General features: G+C 36.7%; 2 protein-coding genes across 3 annotated transcripts; one reads left to right on the plus strand and one right to left on the minus strand.

The window, feature by feature from the left end:
• Window positions 1–1,834: 1,834 nt before the first annotated feature.
• LOC109010730 (glutathionyl-hydroquinone reductase YqjG) lies at window positions 1,835–4,396 on the minus strand. Its single transcript, XM_018991642.2, has 3 exons — window positions 3,358–4,396; window positions 2,698–2,947; window positions 1,835–2,397 (listed from the first exon to the last, which is right to left on the minus strand). The coding sequence occupies exons 1-3, from the start codon at window positions 4,140–4,142 to the stop codon at window positions 2,203–2,205; spliced, it is 1,230 nt and encodes a 409-aa protein (XP_018847187.2). The 5' UTR covers window positions 4,143–4,396; the 3' UTR covers window positions 1,835–2,202.
• An 18-nt stretch (window positions 4,397–4,414) lies between these two features.
• On the plus strand, window positions 4,415–13,860 carry LOC109010736. 2 transcript variants are annotated; one of them, XM_035694699.1, is made up of 10 exons: window positions 4,415–4,606; window positions 5,483–5,581; window positions 5,679–6,124; window positions 7,239–7,440; window positions 8,379–8,549; window positions 10,189–10,289; window positions 10,605–10,673; window positions 10,786–10,826; window positions 12,739–12,838; window positions 13,719–13,860. In XM_035694699.1, the coding sequence occupies exons 1-9, from the start codon at window positions 4,439–4,441 to the stop codon at window positions 12,819–12,821; spliced, it is 1,380 nt and encodes a 459-aa protein (XP_035550592.1). In that variant the 5' UTR covers window positions 4,415–4,438; the 3' UTR covers window positions 12,822–12,838; window positions 13,719–13,860. The 2 variants fall into 2 exon arrangements, with proteins under 2 accessions (XP_035550592.1, XP_035550593.1); XM_035694700.1 differs by having other exon boundaries at window positions 13,723–13,860.
• Window positions 13,861–17,033: the final 3,173 nt, after the last annotated feature.

The following is a 17,033-nucleotide window of genomic DNA, read 5'->3' on the forward strand; positions in this document are numbered from 1 at the left end:
AACCTATCAGGTGAAATACAACTAGAGCTTGGAAACTTGATCGAATTGTGATATATTTTTGGACCTCAACAATAATTCAACGCTCGTTTGTTTTTAGAGATGAGATGAAATTAAAGTTAAAAAGTTGAATAAAATTTTGTTAAAATATATTTTTTAATATTATTTTTATTTTGAGATTTGAAAAAGTTGAATTATTTATTTTATTTTATATTGAAAGTTGAGAAAGTTGTAATGATTATATGAGATGAGATGTTTTCTGAAAATAATCGAGGCCTCACTCTCAAGAACTATCCCTCAAAACCTTTCAAAGCTATCATCATTGGAGAGTCTTCTCGGGGAAATCCCAGCATTGTTTTCCAACATGTTTAGTCTACGCAACAGCTGCATTGATTTTTCTTACAATAAGCGAACAGTTCAGATCCCAACTGGTAACGTTTTTAAAGAAGCACCCGCATAAGCTTATGCCGGGAACTCAGGCTTGTGTGGAAATGCAGAAGGCCTAAATCCTTGATACACAGATTCCATAAAGCAAAATCATTCTAAAACAGTTCTTTTAGCTGTCCTCATCCCAGTCTGTGGCCTGTTATTGCTTGCAGCCACTCTTGCCGGATACATACTATGTTACCGGAAAACCAAACTTCTCCATGTAAAAAGTAGAGGAACTAGAGAATCTGAAAAGAAGGCTGAGTCTATGATACGGGAAAGAGAAGGCAAATTCACGTTCAAAGGAGGATTTAGAAGCGTATACAGAGCAGCAATGCCAACCGGTCAAATTGTTGCGTTAAAAGACATAACATGTCAGAATCCAGTGATATCCCAGCAGCCAATTGCAAGAGTTTCTAGAACGAGATTCATAAGTTGACAGAAGTTTGGCATCGGAATATCATTAAGCTTTATGGGTTCTGTTCCATTAGGAGGTGTTTATATGAATATATAGAGAGAGGCAGTTTAGGAAATGTGTTGTATGGGGCGGAAGGGAAAGCTGAACCGGACTGGGTTACACAGGTGAATATTGTACAAGGTGTGGCTCTTGAATATCTTACTTGGCACCATGATTGCGCTCCACCGATTGTGCACCGAGACATAACCTTGAAAAACATACTGCCAGAGTCAGGTTTCGAGCCACGGATATCAGATTTTGGCATTGCCAGACTGTTGAGCCTAGATACAACTAGCTGGACAAGAATTGTTGGGGCTTAAGGGATACATGGCTCCGGGTAAGCTAAACTATCCAACTGCTACTTGTTTGTTATTTTTATTTCACGCATTCTTCTTAGGGTAGCCTCCTCTTCCACAAAACTATGAAAGGACAAATGATAAATACACCACTTATTGTAGGATCCATTATGATTATAAAAACAAAAGCCAAAACACATACTTTTTATACTAGTTGATGTGGCAGGCTGTGTATTTGGTGCATCGGTAACCAGAATTGCAAATAGATTTTCATTTTTCAAGAAATTTTGGATTTTGTCTTATGGATGTACAGAGTTCACAATGCAAGTGACGGAGAAATGTAACGATGAAACCACATCAGTTTGTAGAATTACTTTTGTGTGATCCCTTTGTAACTGTATCACTCCTATGTATGGGAACTAAAGAGTCCCATCAGGATTTTCGTCTTTTTGTCCTCTTTCTGGCTCTTCAAAAGTCAAAACCTTTCAAAAAGTTTGTTGAGGATACTTGCTGCAGACAGATCTGCCTAGTTTTATACATTTAAACAATGTAATTGGTATAGTTTTTTTTTCTCTTTTTGTAGGAGTTTAGTTTTGAAATTTCTTTAACTCTCAAATTCTATATAAAGGGATGTAGAAATAAAACAAGTATAGTCATCTTCAGAAAAAAGAAAAGTGGAATTATGACTAAGTGGGAATGTTTGTCTTCTGGATAAACTTACCAGCTTCCTACATATTCTTGGGAAGTAATAGTATTGCAAAGTAACTTGGGTCCGAGCGGGATCTTCTTGAAAGTTGAATCTCAGGAGCAACTTTACATTGGTATGTCTTCCACGGCTTCTGATACTCTGTTTAGACAAGCTCTATCCTTCCAGCTGAGCGTAGAGAGATACTAACAACGGTACCATATGTACTGAGCTGAGGGTATACTTTATTATAAAGTTTTGGCTTCAAGTTCTTCAACATCTACAAAATGGGGGTTTAAAACATGACGACCAGGCTGCTGTTGTGGAATCGGGACCAGCTTCTATGAAACTTGAACCTGTACATATTTACTCTCTGCCAATGACAGCGACTCTCTGCCATGAGGCCTAGAGAGTACTCCATGCTCGCAGCCTGAAGGTATTGCAGGTTGAATGCTGCCCGGATTTAGCGGAAATAGTGTTTTGTAGTAACCATCCATAATGGCGCTGTAATTGCAAGTTGCTGCGACCTTGGGAATCTGTTCATAACAGGCATGCTCCACTCAGCACACAACAAAATAAAGTCATTAATCTAAGCAAGTAAAATGCTTATACAGAGTTTTGGGCAGCAGTATACTGCATGAAAGATGGAGAAAATCCACATTTCAACAACTTATCGGCGCGCACACATTCAAGTATTGGAGAAAGACTTCATCTTTGTTAGCCAACACGATACCCAATTATCACAAGAAGTCTATACCATTGACGTACAAGTTAATAAAACAGCTCTCAGTTAGCAAACTCAATAAAGGACATAAACGCTAAGCAAAAGTGGGTACCTGGTAAATGTCACGCATATAGCCATGAAGATTGGGATACTCGAGTAGCTTTTTCTTAGTGCACTTGAACAGGACATTGTACACAAGATCGAACCGAATCAAAGTAGTGAACAGACATACATCTGCAAGTGTTAGTGCACCTCCGCATAGGTAGCGAGAACTACCCAAGTGATCGTCTAACATGTCCAATGTACCGAACAAGTCATTTACCGCCAAATCGTATGCCTCTTGGCTTTGAGCAAACCCACATCTGCCAAAATGACCCAAACAGATTTATAGGTATGAAAACCAAGGACACCTGATTTATCGTTCAAACAGGCCTAGGCCGAAGTTCAGTAACAAAAGGGTCTAATGCCCACTTGCAAGTCGAGACAGTCCCGTTGACAAAGGCAGTAAAGCCACTAACATGAAACTCGAAGCATAAAGTTGGTTACCTGTAAACCCCATTATTAACATTGGGATAAATTATTCGATTCCATTCCTCAAACAGATTTATAGGTATGAAAACCAAGGACACCTGATTTATCGTTCAAAGTTCAAACAGGCCTAGGCCGAAGTTCAGTAACAAAAGGGTCTAATGCCCACTTGCAAGTCGAGACAGTCCCGTTGACAAAGGCAGTAAAGCCACTAACATGAAACTCGAAGCATAAAGTTGGTTACCTGTAGACCCCATTATTAACATTGGGATAAATTATTCGATTCCATTCCTCAATCTTTCCCTTCAATGCCAGTGGGGAGAGATCTAGTCCCGGGTTGCGCGCAAGCTCGTTGATTCCAGAATTGAATAGTTGGATTATATCATAACTCTCATTGCAAAACACCTCCTTTGTCTTCGTATCCCACAGCATTGGCACCGTGCAACGCCCATCATACCCTCCTCTCCTCAGCTTATAAACTTCTCTCAAATTTCTGCACCCATTCGCATTGTCCGGACCGGGGAGGAGGACATCACTATCCGCGCCGCGGATATCGTTAAATACCCACGAGCCGTCGGGGCCCGGGGAGGCTATGGATACGAGCACGGCGTCCTCGAGGCCCTTGAGGGCCCGGACGATGAGAGTCCTGTGGGCCCACGGACAAGGTAGGCCCACATAGAGGTGGAGGGCTGTCGGGGTCTGGTCGGAAAAGTTGGCCCAACGGAACCTGGACGGGGGCCTGGAGTAACGGCCTGAGGTATCGGAGGGAGCGAGCTGGGACATCATGAGTTGCCACGTGGAGTGCCATGCAGTACGGACGGTGGAGATGAGGAGGCCCGGTGGGAGAGAGGGGCCCCAGAGGAGGTTAGTTATTGAGTTGAGAAGGGAAGGGTTTGGGGGTTGAGGTGATTGGTTGAGACAAGCTCTGGGGGCGGCTCTGGTTCTGGCTCTGGGACTGGAGAGTGTGGGGATTTTCTTTGTTGGTGACGAGATGGGGAGATTGGGGATGGAGAGCAAAGTGTGAGGCATTTTTCTGGGTTCTGCAGCCTGCTTGTTCAGCAGTGTGACCGTGTGAGTTATATTAAATGAAAAAAAGAAAAATCTATATTGGAAGGAAACTTTACGACTTGCTTGGGAGGAGGGCCTGGGAGGTTATAAATTAGATTTAAGTTTTACACCACATATTAAGGTGCTCTCGTAGTACAAACTACAAAGGGGTAAAGTTCGAAACTTGAGACGATTTTCCGAGGGCGGAAAACCAGGCAGCCTAAAATCGACTACACTCGGATTGTGGGACTTGAGCTATTCAGCTAACTTAGAAGAAGATGGGGTGGAACTACCCGGACATATCCTTGGACGAACTTGTGAAACTGACAAAAGGGTTTGTGGATATACTTATTCTGGCATCTGGGTACCAGTCCTCTGGTCTTATTGCCCACTGGGATCCTCAAAACATCAAGAAAGCCTTCCAGTGGGGCCGCTTCTTTGAAAATGTAAGTAACCTCTGTGTGCGTGTCTGGGTTTATGTTATTAGATTACTGGTTCCGTGGGATATTGTTAGGATTCTCCAACGCATTTTCTTTTTTATGGGAAGATTCTATAAGCATTGAGATTTGATTATTAGATATATATGAGGGGGCCTTCTGGGTTTTCTAGCACTTCCGATTTGATGGGAAAAAAGTAATTCACGTTATTGTTTATTTTTTATTTGATTAACTTCTATCTAATATTTGCTTTCCCAATTTTTCTGATAGTAGTAGTTCCACTAAATTCTGCAATTGAGTAAAAGAGAGAATCTTAAAATTTAACTTCGCTTCTAGGAATTGTAGGAACATACTATCAGGACGGTTTCGATGTTGGTGGCAAGACTTCCAATCGCACCCTATTTACTTGGTTATTATTTTTTATCTGCGTTTGTATTTATGCCGTTCTATGAATTTCCACGAGTCTGAGGGGGATAAAAGATATTCCTTTACTTTGTGACTTTCTTCAAGAATAATTCAATTGTCGAGGGTATACCCGTGAGAGTTTTCCTCTGCATACAATGCTCTCGTGATCTTATAAAACCTTAATAGTTTCACGCTGATGGGATACTTGCTGTGGATTTCTATTTTTTTTGTCGTGTACTTTGTTTGTTGCGTTGATCATGTGGATGCACTTAATTTTTATTTGATTGAAATGAGTTTATCATATAGTGTTCACACGTTCTCTCTCTTTTCTAATTGAACTTCATATTTGGTTTTGTTTTTATTTATATAAGGATATGCGCCGAAGTCCTTTACTTTTTTGCTGGGCAGTATAACAACATTTTTTTAAAAAAAGAAAAAACTTGTAAAAAATGTTCTTAATCAAAATGAAATAATTTCTAGGTATTCAGCCATTTTAGCAGCTCGGATGTTTATCAGGAGTCGGTGAAGGAACTTGACAAAACTCTTTCTGAACTGACTTCCAGCGCCTCTTTCCCCCAGGTAGTGGATAATATTCGGTAACTTCGGTTTATATAACTTGATTTTAAAATTAATTGATTCCATGTGACAATGTGATTTCTTCGGTACATAAGAACAGGGTCTTGCACATCTATCATCTGCTACTCTTGCGAATGCACAACGATTTGTGTTAGAACATCTTATCCATGTTCTACCTTTGAGTGATGCACATCTCAGAGCCTTTCTGACTGCAACAATTGAGATGGAGCTTGATCAGCTATCTGGAACAGAGAATAATTGCCTAGATGCATATCTGAACAAGTTGACTCTGCAGAAGACATCACTAATTCCAGCACCCGATAGAAAGGGTTTCATGAAGGATTTAGTTCTTTCATCTCCAGATATTGCTCCAATTAAGGATTTTACAAAGTATGCTGTTCAAGAGATCTTGAAGAGGCGATGTGCTGTGTCTTGCATATCAACAGTTGAGACAGGCTTAGATATTCTCTCAAATGCCATCAGACGAAGAAGCCTATCGGACAATAACTTACTCAATGAACGACTAAGTGAAGAAAAAGCTCCAATGTAAGTTGCTTCTTTTACTTTTTACAACGGAAGATGAAGAAAAAAGTTCCTTTTTTTTTTCAATTCTGAAAATTCTGTTTAGTCCTTAAGCCATTTTTCTATTACTCATCAAAGAAATTCTTAAAATGACCACCTTCTCTCTTGGTTGTTTAGAGCTTCTATTTTGAAGAAATAAAGAAGTGTTTAAGACAATGCCTGAAGTTAAATCTATCTTGTTTAATACTTTTGTTGTACCTTGATTATTCCCCTCCCACTCCCTCCCATCCTCCCAATGTGAGAAAAGAAAAATATTAAGATGTAATCAGGAGTCAGAATTACTTGGGAGTTTATTAATTGGTAAATGTTTTCTCAGATATTTCTTGTTTACCAATAAAAAAATGTTTTCTCATATATTGGATCTTAATTTGGCTGGGTAATCCCAATACACAGTCAGGAGTTTTCTGGATTGAGTTGTTAACAACTATCTATGCAGTTAGGGCTACTTTACCTGTTTCATGGTTGTTGCATCAGAATACCTAGTTGGACTCAAGAAAAGACACCGGTAGCATAGTTAGTGCAGAATTCAGAATGTGATGTTTGTTTCCGTTGTATGTATGTTTCATTTTCTAAGAATGTTAATCCCCTTGATTCACATGGGAGCTCATGGACCTCCCTTGTTATCAGTTTAACTCAGTATATTTATTGATACCGGGTGTCTGGGAACTAACTGCTGGCTATAGAGCAACCTTCACTCAGTATTTGGTTGATATTGATGACCACATAACACTAGGGAGCAACCTTAACTTGCACTTATTCTACAATTGTTGAGAGACTCACTCAATGCTTAAAAAGAATTGGCCTTTCCAGTTCCTATATTAGTACAAAGGGCTAATTCTATTTCTTGAGACTTTCAAGAGTCCTAGAATGATTTTTTTTTTTTTTTGTGTGCTAATAGACTTGTCTTATAAAATGATTTTTTTTTCTTTTTACTTTTTTCATGAATATGCTTATAATGTGCTTTTTTTTTTCTTTTTACTTTTTTTCATGAATATGGCGTCAGATTGACCTGATAAGTTTTATATTTAACCTCTTTACTGGAAAGGCCTGAGTGATATACATTTGACTTTTTATTCAGGAATGTAGAGTTATTGCTGGATTTAATCACATGGAACCACTGGAAATCAAGGAATCTCTCATATTTCATTGATAAAAGAACTCTTAGATTAGTCTCCGGTGCTAGCCTGATATTCTGTGGTCCTAAGGACCAGTGGATGAAAGTTTTTCAAGGGCTGAATATTTCAGCCGAAAGAAGTGATAATGATTTTAGTGAAACAATTGTAAGTCGATTAAATTCCTGCATTGAGTTACAGTAATATGTTTTATACAGTTCAATGAATATTTGCTGTAGTTTTGATTTTTTTCCCCATCAATTTAATCACATATATGTATTGCTTCTATGTAGCGGTATCAGAAAAGCTAAAGGGATTCACAATTATGTAATTTATTGCATGGTTGAGAAGAACAGATGCAATCTAGAAATGAGGCTCAGATGCCACCTACAGACATAATTGAAATATGGGACGCTGATATGCTTCTCACATTGCTTGAAAATTTGAGACACCTAGCCTAGCGGTTGTGCAGAATTACTCAAGTTCATTTGGGTAAAAGTGCACCCTATTTTAGTTTTTGAGGCAACACAATTAGGTTTTTTTGTTAAGAGATTGGAAACTTTCACCGTTCTACTGGTTCCCACCCCTTGTGTGTTAGGTGATCAAAATAGTAAGTTATGGTACAAACTATCTTCATTTTATTTATTAGGAGAGAGAGCTCCCCCTTTATGTTTGATGCTATTGCTTGTAATGGATTTTGTGATCTAGGAATTGGTATAGAAGTTAAAGGGGTTTGGAAATTTACTTTACCATTAAGAAAAGGTATGGGTTTAGTTTAACAATGTTCACACTGGCCATGGTTTTGAGTAGTCAAGTCTTGTCTTGTAGCTGTAAGTTCTTTTCAGTGCATCAGACTGCAAAACAGTTTTTCTTCCTTCTTTTTTGAGGTATCACAGCTCGCTCTCACATGTGTGCCAGATTGATCAATTAGTACTGTTTTTGTGTTTCTCGTGGGACTGATGCTCTCTGCTTGTTCCAGCTTGATTAGGGTCATTTTTATATAGATAATTCTCTTCAAGACTTAGACACAGATCTAACCTTTAAGCGTTTATTTTCCTGGTAGTGATTACCTAAATTATCTAGGCATTTTTTTTTTCTTGAGACAGGAGCTCTTGTTACTTGGATGCATTGCAAGCAGGTGGAACTGTCTAATTGAACATTTCATGTCCGTTTCTTATTTTTCGCTTACTATCTCAGAGCAATATCATCAGGTGTGCCGCTTAGTTATGGGAAGATCCCAAACTCTTAATACTAGAGAGCAAACAACGAACTCAAAGGTATCTGTTATACTTAGATTTTCTATTAAAATTCACAATGATATAAATATGCATGTTTTAATAAAATACCTTCCCCTTTAGGATACTGATTCTTATCTAGAAACGTTCCTAGCAACGTACATGAACTTCATAATAAATTTCAATCTTCTTGTTTCATTTTACATGAACTCTTGTTGCATTTTGCAATTTCAATTCTCATAATAAAGGGTGGCTTTTACTTTTAGGAATAAATTCCTTTGAGGTAGATGTCATATTTCACCTTCTTGTCTCTCCTTTGATGGTGATCTGAGAACACATGCTGAACAAAACTAATGCTTAATTTCAATTCTTTCTCTTCTAAGTTTCCAATTTTGGGAAATCATATACTATTAAAATATTGAGGTTAAAAAGTAACCCAGTTATTTCTGGGGATTCATTGTTACAGGCACATTAGCTTACTTGTTACTTCGGGAGGCAATGAATGTGGGTAGCAATTTTGTTGACATTTTATAAGGACTTTTTAGATTTTTTTTTTTTTTTTTTTGTGATAAGTGGTAAGGACTTCTTAGATAGAGTGGCTTCATAGATATATTCATATTGAAGTACAGATTCTCAATTGAAAACGAATCCTAGGGCCTTTGATTGGCAAATAGTCCGTGTCAGCTGGGTCTAATGTCTTGGCAACAGTGCCTGCGCTAGGAAAAATGGTGTCACCTTTGCTTATGCTCACTAGAGGTGAAGGCCTGAATGGGGGAAGTGTCAAAGGGCAGTCCCTATTGCTTTATTCTTGCCTGGATTAGGGCAAGCCCTAAGGTCACACTGCCCTGCTTGTGGCGGTACAAATGTCCTGAGGTTTTGGGGCCTGAATTTGTGAGTTTTTTGCACAAATCTACACAATGTGCTGGTCGAGAGTTGCCTCTGCTGCTTCAGTAGGCCTGCATGGCTGCTCTTTTTGCATACGACAGGTGTCAGTCACCTCATGTTAATATTGGGCTGTATTTGCATATGCCCTTTTTAACTGCAGCAGGAGTTGTTGTAGAACCTACATCCACCTGGAGCTCAATTGGCTCCACATATGCGAAGATGCCAGCTAATCATCAACTTATCAAGGAAAAGAGAAGGCCACTGTTCTGTGCCGAACAGATGTGTACCCCACTGTACCACATATTAAAACTATTGAGAAATTTTCTTTCCTTTGATATATGTCATTTAAGGGGTATCAAATTTATTTCTTCCCTTGTCATTTGTATATACACAATAATCTTTTTTGTTATATGTTGGTTATCTAGTTTGATGTGAAAACTGTTTGTTGTATTAAGTGCAAACGGGATTCTTTTTCTGCTGGATCAAACTCCTAAATAGTTTGCCGGTTTTGACATGAAAGCGGTGCATTGTACAATGAATAAGGTAGTTTTGCCAGAGCAAAATATAGGCACTTCTGAATCCAGATTTTTCATGATCTACATCTATTCGTTTGCTGTTCTTCTCTTCTTGCAAGTAAATGCTGTTCTGATCCAGCTTCTAACTCAACATTCTTTGCATATACATACTCGTTTATTGTTACTATTATTATTATTATTGTTGTTATTGTTATTGTTATTGTCCATTATGGCCACCTTTTACATTATTATTTATGGTTAATTTCTATGGTTTAAACTAGGAAAGTGGCATTCTCGAGTACCTGACTGGACAGTTGGGCAGTCAACAACATCAATTATGGAAACTATCCCCTGCCCTTGCAGCAGCTGCAATTCCAACCTGGTAGTCCAATGATTCTTCTATGTAACGTGTGCATACAAGATGAAATTTCTATCAGTTTTTTCTTTTCTTTCCTTTCTGGGTGGGGTCATTAATTGAATTGGAAAGAGAGACTTCCACCATGTGGTCCATGTCTAGAGGTGCCTTAAAGCAGTTTTTGCAGCAGACGTAATAGTTAGTGATATCTCCATATTGGAGAGTTAACATCAGTTCCATGGAATTCAGATACCCCTAAATCAGCTCGTAAAGATGTTGTTCAAACATTCTAGTTCAATTTACTGGCTTTGCATTTGAAGATGTTAATAACTACTGTTGCAGGTCACCCTTATTAAGGTTGTATATGACTGAAATGGAGATTCAATTCAAAGGAGATTTTTCTGCGATAAGGTTTTGTGTTTTTCAGTCTTCTTTCTCCAGTGTAATTTGTTTCTATAAATTTACTCCTTGTGTAATAATAGTTCCATTTCCATTAGCCATTTGCATTTGTTCTGTTTTGTAGATACTGCAATTGTACTCAAGATATGAAGGAACACAAAAATTGTAAGTATATTCAATTGACAATATCCACCTTTTCTTTTTTCTTCTACTGCTGTGCATACAGAGCCATGTGGGTGTCCTCTATACATTTGTAGTAGTATAGGAACATTGTAATGAATAACTATAGATTGAACATCTCGACATGTGATTTAATGGTTGGGTATTTGACATTGTGATAGTGATAGCCAGCAGATGTATGATTATGTAGGATGCCATAATGATAGGCAGATGTATGATTATTTGACATTGTCCTCTTCTCATCTCCATTTGGATAGTGAGATGAAATGAGATGGTTTTAAATGAAAGTTGAAAGTTGAAAGTTGAATAAAATATTGTTAGAATATTATTTTTTAATATTATTATTGTTTTGAGATTTAAAAAAGTTGAATTGTTTATTATATTTTGTATGAAAATTTGAAAAAGTTGTAATAATGAGATGAGATGAGATGAAACCGTTTCTGTATCCAAATGGAGCCTTAGAGTTATTGGGATCTCATAATGAATATCTATAACCAATGTTTTAAATTTCATACCGTAACGGCTGGTATTTACTGTATCGGCATAGTGACTGGTACAGAAAAATGTATGTGTTTCGTACCGGGTCAAATACCGGTCGTACTGGTGCGTTATTTTTTTAATTAATGTAAAAATTATGACTTTTTTCATAATTTTCACTCCAATTCTTACATCTGAAGACTATTTTCTTAACTTTTTTTAATCCCCTTTTCTCGAAGACTGAAAATCAAATCCCTACTTCATTTTTCGTGATGAAGATGAGTAATTTTTTTTTTAAATAGTTGGATTGAGAATTTAGAAGTATTATTGAGTTTTATAAATATGTGTTTTAACTTTTTAAGACTTGTATTGATGTTATTTTGAAATATAATTTATACATATATAATTAATTTATTATATAAAGACTATCCCGAAATGGTACCGATACCGAAATATTTCATTCCAGTGCCTTAACCAAAACGGTCACCAAAACGGTATTCAAAACTTTGTCTATAACACCTCAACATTTGATTAATATTTGGTCATTGACATAGAGAAATGCTTTAGCTACAGTGATTTCACAAAAGTAAATTCACAAATTGACGTTGCTTGATGTAGCAAATCAGATTGTAAAGTTATTTTTACTGTAAAGTAGATCTAACGTATCACGTGAAGCCACATCAGTTTATAATTTTGCTTTTGTGAAATCTCTTTGTAGCTGTAGACTTCTCTAGACGTTATTATAGTTATAACAAGTAGAACTGATGACTCTTAGCACTCGTGGACACTTCCACCTTCTGTCTCCCAATAATTGCTTTACCCACCCATCTTTTACTCGCATCTATGAGAACTTAGACTTGACATTGACTCTCGATAACCTTGGTTGTATCTTACCCATCGTTTTTATCATACTCCACTATACTAGAGCCCTGTGCAATAAAATAGTGGATATATTCTGCGAACTGCATTGGATAGGATTGTCCACTTGTAGTTTTGGTCAATGGGTCTAATGTACATAGAATCCTTAAGTACTTTATATTGTAATCTATAGGAAGAATGGCATTAATTGCTTATTTGTGCATTATATGTTTCATTCATGTAAGATAATAACAAACAATAGAAATTGGCATTAGCTTTTTCAGCATGTGTAGGAACTATTTAATCACACCAGTAGACGTGACAGACTCTGGATGTTATGTTGGTCAGACATGCAGCATGAATTATGCATATGATATTTTCTCTTACTCTCGTTCTTATAAGCTTTTTATGGGGTTCGCTATGCTACATGCCTTGGTGGCATAGATGGCTCTATGTTCAAGTTTTAGCAATTAAAAAAAAAAGCATTTATTGCTAAAACTATTTACAAGAAGTTAGATGAGATGGCCTAAGCTGGATTCCACCTTTCTGCTAATATTCTCAGGTGAACTTGCTGAGAGAATTTGGTGCCTCTACATCTTTCATGTTTGTGGCTCTCATCTACTGCATGGTGCCGGTAGTGCTTGATAGTTGGCTAGTTTATTGTAAGAACCTGTATTCTACACACTTTAGTATGGCTGTCGTTTCCTACTTGAGCATGGAATGTTAGAATTGTTTTTCTGAGTACTACTCAATCGGGAGTCTTTTTGCTTACCTTTTTTCAAGCAAATTCTTTACAGAGCTCAAATTTCCAGTTGGAGCTGACTTTCCTCTGGTAGATGCTAAATGTTTTGTAAAAGAAAACAACTTCAAAACCGAAAATAGATTTTTGCACTTGTAATCAAATGTGAGAGTGTAGTAGGGTGTTTCTGGGTGTGATAGTGCAGAAGGAAAAGAGTCTCTAGAAATGCCAGGGAACTTCTGGTATGTCTAACTCGAATTTCTTAAAGATATTAGGAATATGAGCAATTTGATACATTTTATATGTTTTGCTTTGATCCCTTGTTCAAATCATTCTAATATTTTTTCCCAAGTGGTTGGAATTCTGAACCAAGATTTCTGCATGTCAAACTGGAAGCCTATTTACTGATTCTAATGTATTACTCCCCTCAGGCCTCAGATTCTGTTCATGTACAGTAGTGATTTGCCACCATTGCTCCATCTTTGGTAGGTATAACAGATGCCTGTTTTATGGACCATCATAGGATTTTGTCTTAGTGGGAATTACAATTTGGTGGAAGATTGTGGTCTGTTTGTATTTGTTAAAACTAATATCTTCTTTGGCATAATATTTGCTTTTAATTCGTATCTAAAATTATTATCCATATCAAAGTATCGTCTGACCGCTTTCTTACTCTCTTTTTCCGTGCCTCCCCCCAAACTTGCGATTGTCATAGTTCTTGTGGGCATTTTCTATAAAAATAGTGTGATCAAACTTGCAATGAAAAAGCTTTATCAGTTTAAACTTTGATGAATATGTTGCAGGCAGTTCTCAGGCATGTTGGTATGGACAGTGTGAATATTTTACGTGAGAGAAGACCTCATCCTACTTTTGTTTCAGTGACACTTCTAGGAAAGAATCAAATATTTTGAGTAAAATGGAAGGAAAGTCACAGAGAACAAGTGGTAGCAACTTTGTGGAAGGTCATCCATTCTGAAAAGTGCTCAATCAATACTAATGACGTTACATCACTAGATGCTAGTCTTCAACAAGTCTACAAGTTAGGACCATTCTGACCATTGAAGGAAAGCCGAGTCAGATGGACGGTTGATGGTAATGATTCTAATCTCTCCCAAATGGGAGAGCACAAGTAACATGTGATACCTACCACTGAAAACTGACACTAGAAAAAGCAGCAATATTCATGTTTTCTTTTGTTAATCTTGGTGCCTCATTGCTTCCAGCTACAAGCTTTCCTGTCAACAATACACAGCTGTTGGTGGGAAAGGAGCTACAATGAAAAAATCAAGCATCTCTAGCTTGAGGAGGCTCGAATTCTTGAAGTTAAGGAAGCAAAATTCGAGTGCTGGGTCTGCAGTCACACTTGTAAGTTTCAAAAGAAGAGCACTGTTGGATTGTTACCGTGGATCATGTCTCTTGTGGCAGTCGGTTCGGAAGTTTAAGTCACTGTGGAAGCAAAATTTCGGTTGGCGAAGGAGCAAGGCAAAGTACAGCTATGATCTTCGAAGCTATACTCTGAACTTTGATGATGGTTTCTTCAATGACTCTCTCTCACATCATGGTTCCCATTGATTTTTGTTTTCCTTTTTAAAATAATCTATATATTTTTGTTAGATTTGTTATGGTTTATTCTCCAGAGGAGAGGTGATTTGTGAAAAAGATACACAAGGTTTGTGGGTTATTATTATAGCCGCGCAAGTTTCACAAATTTGCAGTCTCTTCTAATTTATAGGAATGTTTGTGAAATTCAATATCTGAATGTCCATTGCAGTTATCTGCTTTGGAATGTAGAAGCTATGAACTTTCTTTCTTTTTCTATCAAGTACATCTGCCTGTAACCGAAATGACCAGAGAGAGTGGATTCAGATATTGTCCCAGTTGCACATGTATTTTCCAATTTCTCAGTTTCTTTTTTCCATCGCAAATTATTTGCAGGAAGAGAGACAGAGAGAGTTTTCTTACCCCTATGAAAGAAGAACTTGATGTCAAGTTTATTATATTCCCTTAATGAGACTTTTACCACTTAATTAAATGGCATCTGGTGTAAGTGTTTGGATTTGCTTCTACGAAGCATTTCACATGTTTACAATGGCCTAGATGGGAGATTTTTATTTATGTATGGTTCTATAAGTCCAATTTTCCTTGAGATCAGAAAATCATGACTCTGTTTGGCATCTCTAAATTGTTTCTTTGGGGGTCGTCCACTGTCCACTGGCATATCATTCTTGTCGACCAAAAACAACACAGCCAGAACCCATTGGAAACATGTTAGGAAGCCGAGCAAAATAATTTCATAAAAATGATATTTGCAGTTTTAGAATATAAGTTTCGTTATTTTTTTTTTAAAAAAAAGTAGTTAGATATGAAATTTACATAAAAATATTTTTTTAATTAGGGATGGACAGCGGGGGCCTGCCCCCCATCCGCCCCGCCCCGGCATGGCTTAGTGACTACAGATTGGACATTTTGAACCAAAAATGGGAAATGTACGTCCACTGTTGGAGGATCCATGTTGAGCTAATTAAACAACATTAAGGGATTCGATGTTGTGTCCCAAGAAGGCATACGCCGAGTATTATCAAGAAATACATGTCATCATGAACAAAGCAGACTCTGAGAGGGCGGAGATTGAAGAGGTCCCTCACTAGCTACGTCTGTCTTTTCGCGCAATTTGTTCATGGATGCATCGACTTTTACCCACGTACGGTACCTTACTACAATTAGAAACATTGTTTTGGGTAATTATAATTAATGCAAGCTAGGCTATATATACGATGTTAGTGGAAAACGACATGCATTTGAGAACTTCTGAGATATATTTATGAGATTAACGGTACGTTAATTTATTGTTTGGCAGAGAAGAAGCCGATGGTCCTCTTTAGAGACTTTGCTCGACAAGGTGTCGTTTGGATTTAAAGATGAATTGAGATGAGTTGTGAATAGTAATAAGATTTATGAGTTAAAATTACTGAATAATAATGAATAGTAGTGAGATGAGTTGAAATGGACTGTAAATACAAACGAAGCCTGATATTTATTGGACAAGAAAAAGCTTTTTTTTTTTTTTTAAACAAGAAAAGAAAAATGCAATAAAGGAGTCTAATCTTATCAAATGGTGAGTTGGAGATACCATAGTGATTGGTTAGAACATATTCGATCGGACTTAGACTTATAATAAGTAATATTTGTACGTACATGATATTCTAGCAATATTGTTGGAATCTCTGATATATATATATATATATATATATATATATATATTCTCATATCCAAAGTGATTTGTTTGTCCAATCTAGATAGATAGATAGTTGTACTTCTTTTCTCCAACATATCCATGTTCACTTTGCGTGGGTATATATTGTGTTCTATATTCCCATTTCCGCGTTTGGTATGGTTAAAGTTCAAATTATATATTCTCATATAATTATTATAATTTTTTTAAATTTTAATAAAATATAATAAATAATTTCATTTTTTTTAATTTTAAAATAAAAATTATATTCAAAAATTATATTTCAATAATAATTTTTCAACTTTTATCTCATATCATCTATATAACTAAAACATAAGAATTTAAAATCAAACTCTCATATATATCCTAATTATTAAAGCTGGAAACATCACCAAAAAATTAAAATCAGTTGAGATTATGAAAAAAGGAATATTTTTTTTGGAGAACTCTTTCATATTATTAATATATGAATAATGTTAGATACAAATTTTAAATAGACAAGTTTTATATAAACTTTTTGTGAAACATGCTTAATTTGAACATTTTATCTTGATGCCGTTTAACAATAATAAAGCTTGTTTCTTTTTTCCTTTTCAATAATTGTATGCTGTGGGAATCTCCGATTAATATCGCGTCTCCGTGTGAAATCCTGATATTTTCGAAGTATTCGATTATGGGTATAAGCTTTTCTTCAACACTAGTGAAAAGCAAATACAAGTGCTTGTTTGCCTAAAAAATGTCGATACTTGAAGGCGAGTCAATACACACCCAAAGCTCAAACCCAAATTTAAATAAATAAATAAATAGAACCCAACTAGGAATCGTCAATATGCAGATCGGGTCGGGTCGGTCCAAAAACATGGACGGGTTGCCGGCCTAGTTTATA

The sequence above is a fragment of the Juglans regia genome, chromosome 10 (genome assembly GCF_001411555.2).
Source record: "Juglans regia cultivar Chandler chromosome 10, Walnut 2.0, whole genome shotgun sequence".
Lineage (NCBI taxonomy): Eukaryota > Viridiplantae > Streptophyta > Magnoliopsida > Fagales > Juglandaceae > Juglans > Juglans regia.